The sequence below is a fragment of the Ranitomeya variabilis genome, chromosome 3, assembly GCF_051348905.1.
Source record: "Ranitomeya variabilis isolate aRanVar5 chromosome 3, aRanVar5.hap1, whole genome shotgun sequence".
NCBI classification, from domain to species: domain Eukaryota; kingdom Metazoa; phylum Chordata; class Amphibia; order Anura; family Dendrobatidae; genus Ranitomeya; species Ranitomeya variabilis.
Window position 1 is genome coordinate 444,602,556 of NC_135234.1, and position 4,110 is coordinate 444,606,665.

The following is a 4,110-nucleotide window of genomic DNA, read 5'->3' on the forward strand; positions in this document are numbered from 1 at the left end:
TTGCGCTGCCCTTCGACTCCCATCACACGATAGGAACTTACAGCGCAGGCGCCAGGGACGTTAATGAAGGAAGTGGAGGCGGCCCCGGTGCACGGATTATTGAGTGATGGCTGGGAGGCGTTTGTGTCCAGGGGGAAAAAGACATTCCCCCGGACAAACTACAGGTATGAGGGACAAATTATAAAAACGGATATTACAGCATTGAAAGGAACCCCAACTAAAAGAGCCACCTTGACAGAATGCAGCATTAGTGCTGCACAAGGTGGCTCTTTTAGTTAAAAATGCCTTGGGGGTGACAGCTTCCCTTTAAGAATACTTCTCTCCTGTCTCCACTTCTTCATCTGTCACGTCTTCTAGCTGTTCTTCTTATAGGACCAGCAGCTAAGATTCCCTTCCAGCTATGTTCTTCTCCTTCCAGGTCCAGCAGCTATGTTCCTCTTCCAGCCATGTTCTTCTCCTTCCAGGTCCAGTAGCTATGTTCCTCTTCCAGCCATGTTCATCTCCTTGTGGGTCCAGCAGCTCCTCTTCCAGGCATTAGATATTCGCATCTTCCTCCTTCTTGCATGGAACGATGTTACAGAGAGAGCAGGGTAGGGCATTATTCCTCCTGAACCAACGAATTGCCCAGCTGTGATGGATATTCCTGTCTCTCTTCCATGCCCAGTGGTCAGGGTCTTGTGCCATGATCTAGAATGAAATACGTGATTATAATCAGAGTTTAAAGGGAATATATCACCATTAATCATAATTCAATTTACATATATTTTAGACCTGATGATATTGATGTGATGACTGAAAAACCATGGCAGAATGACTGCATAATTACTTATTAAAGTTTTCTTCCTTGACATTAAAACAAGCATTTCATGAGTCCAGCTATGGCTGCATTCATAAAATGCTCTACCTAACATAAGGATTACAAGACCATTTTGACATGGCTTTTCAAAGTAAGTACAACCACCCCATCAGGTCTAAGGGATTTATTTATGTATACTGTTTATATTGTGATATCTATTTACAGATCAGCTTTATATTATTATTGTTTATATTGCTAACCAGATCACAGGTGGCCCGATCCACCCAAGCCCGAAATTCCATCCTGGTGAGAAGAACATTGCGGAACTGTAGAAGTCGGTCCTTCTTCATGCTCCATGTCCATCCGAGGGCCCAGCGGTAGATCTTCCGTTGATATGGCACATCCTCTTCAAACTGGTTGGCTAAAAACCTGGATGGACGAAAAATGAATCCAAATAAATTAGAATCCACTTCAGAAGAAAATACAGAAATATAGCAACAAATACAATTATCGTGTATTTATATGAGTGGTAGAAAAAATATTTTGGTTTTACAATAAAATAAAGTTATTTATAGACATAAATGTGTAATAATAAAAGAGACTCACAGAGCTGGAAAGAAGAAGATTCCATATTCTGAAGATCGTAGTCCTGCTCTCCTGAAGTAAGTGACGACCATAGCGAGGAGATACTAGAGGGATGAGAAGCAGAGGTAGAGGGCATATATAATACAGAACATATATAGCTGTATATTCCTCTGTTTGGTAATATCTGGCCACTATTACATAAGAATAAGCCCTTTATTTCCCTATGATGGATCTTCTCAAATCTGGGTGATTTCTTATCCTTCACTACAATAATACCTTGTCCGAAATCTTAAGACAGCTGTCCCTGGCTAGAAAACGTCTGATGTATTCTTCTTCTACAAAAATGAGAAAATAGAATTATTTCACTATGAACTTTGTAATGAAAACCTTTTTATTGCTATTAATGTTAAATTATTGGGGTTGTAGAGCTCTTCATTAATGATGGATTATCCTCAGGATAGCTCATCAATATTAGATTGGTGGAGATTTGGCGCCCAACACCCACTGATCAGATACTGAAGAATTGTTCTAAAGATATGCCATCACTATTGAGGTGAAACCAAAGCCACAACACTGTTCACCACCACATAGTGACCGCTCCTGTCTGCTGCATCATACTAGGTATAATTATAGGAGGCTGAGGGAGAACACTTCCCTACATGTTTCTCTACCATTATACACATAAAATAGATTAATATAAAAATACATGTCATATAATCTAATACTTTACATATGGAAACCTTGTAATGTGCAATGAGTCTTACCAAGGAGTGCGGCGAAAGCTGCCCGCTCTTCTGGCTGGGGGATGTCATCTTCTGTCTTCCTCCTCTTGGCTTCTTCCTGGGTGGCAGACAGTGCACTATGGTAGAAGAGGTAGATAATATAGTATTAGGCCTCAAGCACATGGTCGCACTATGGCTACACATAATTCACTTACATCCTGATGGGTGTTCTCCTCATGGGGATCTGACATTAGTTTTGTGCTGTAAATGGTATAAATATGTGTAGTGATGATGTGTAATGGTCACTATGGATTTGCCGCTGTAAGTGTATGGATTGTGATGACTGCAGTGATGTAACCTCATCTACTTACCACTCCTCTTCATACTGGGCGATCAGTTCTCTCTTCCGCTTCCTCATGGCCATCTCTACTCTTCTTCCTGGAAACATACAGAAAAAGGAAAAACCTGAATATGCAGAGCATGGCTCTGTCTATAGGATCTCTAGTGGGGTAATACTATCCTAATGTGTAACCCAAAACCAAGCTACCACAGCCTGCATTACATGGGTTGCAGTATTGCAGCTTTATTGACTTGATTGGTGCTGAGTTGTAATACCCAACATGACCCATTGACAGAAGTGGCGCTGTAGCTAAGAAAACAAACCCTATTTTCTACTTAAAGCACCACTCCAGCATTTTGTTTTGTTTGTACTGCTGGAGTGGCACTTTTAATGTAAGCCCCCTGCCCACATTCTTATACTTGGTACCATCTTGTGCCCGTAACTTCTGACTAGCCGCAAGTGAGAAGTTACGTAACAAGAGTTTAAGGTAAATCTATGAGAGCCAGAACGAGGCTCTTATAGAGAGGTATTGAAAAGTGACGTCTGCGCCGCTCCATGAATCACTGGAGCTGATGGCCGGTCACAATTCACCGGAGACTGATAGGAGCAACACTGGAAAAGGATGAAGGGGCGGCAGGTGACTGTAAGACAGGGGCCAGGAGAATTACATAAAAAGCACCACTCCCGCGGTGCAGTAAAAAACCCGCTGCAGTGGTGCTTTAAAAAACCAAAAATATATAATCGGTCATAGGAGAAATATGTGGCCCCGTGTTTTTCAGATTAATATTTACACATCATTATCCACATTTTAAATATTTATTCAAAGTCACCAAATGTTATCCCGTTTATCCATAATCACCCCGTTATCTGTATCTGGGATTTATGGTGAAATCATTTGCGCTTGTATATGTGATTGCTTTCAGTATAGATCCCAACTGTCAGTATCTGGAATGACATAAATCGGCAGTTTACTCATCACACAATGATTCTCACCTCTGTAGAGCGGCCGGTGGCGGTTGTCTCCCAATCAGCAGGTAACGATCCGGGTATAAATCCAAAAAGTGTCGCTTCTGGGAATCAATAAGGAGCCTGTCTTATCTCTAATAGAGCTATCGCAGACTGGCACCAACTGACAGTTTTTTTCTTTCTTTGAGTTCAAATCCTGCGATGCTATTGGTTGACGGTTGAGGCACGCGGCGCAAAATTTAAAGGGAAAGCGCATTCTAATAATGAATAAGGAGATACAGTGTATAACTTTTATATCTATAATTGTAGTTTTCCTGTTTATTCCAATTAGTGTTATTTGAGGAAGTTGTCATGTTATTCCATTTATTAACTGATGATTGGGAAATGGCAGCAGTGAAAGCCGCATGTAATAATGATGACACTAAAGTCGTGATGAGAGAAGTGTGAGGTGTAACATGTTCACTAGATCGTCCATTGTGTATGGAGTAAGAGAATAATTGTCATCTGCTTTCTTGCTCCCTGTAAAGTCATTATTTAACCCCATTAGCAGCAAGGTCAATTTTCATTTTTGCGTCTTTGTTCTTCCTCCATTTTTCCCAAACTCACAACTTTTTTATTTTTCTGTCCACATAGCCATATGAGGGCTTGTGTTGTGGAGGACAAGTTGCACTTTTGAATGACACCATTCATTTCACCACATA

The 4,110-nt window shown here is 41.0% G+C and overlaps 1 protein-coding gene across 1 annotated transcript; it reads right to left on the bottom strand.

The window, feature by feature from the left end:
• Positions 1 to 296: 296 nt before the first annotated feature.
• Positions 297 to 3,559, bottom strand: LOC143818299 (speedy protein 1-B-like). Its single transcript, XM_077299648.1, has 7 exons — positions 3,437 to 3,559; positions 2,475 to 2,541; positions 2,146 to 2,240; positions 1,658 to 1,716; positions 1,403 to 1,485; positions 1,057 to 1,225; positions 297 to 687 (listed from the first exon to the last, which is right to left on the bottom strand). Exons 2-7 carry the CDS (start codon positions 2,525 to 2,527, stop codon positions 535 to 537), a joined length of 612 nt encoding a protein of 203 aa, XP_077155763.1. The 5' UTR covers positions 2,528 to 2,541; positions 3,437 to 3,559; the 3' UTR covers positions 297 to 534.
• Between the last annotated feature and the right edge of the window lie 551 nt (positions 3,560 to 4,110).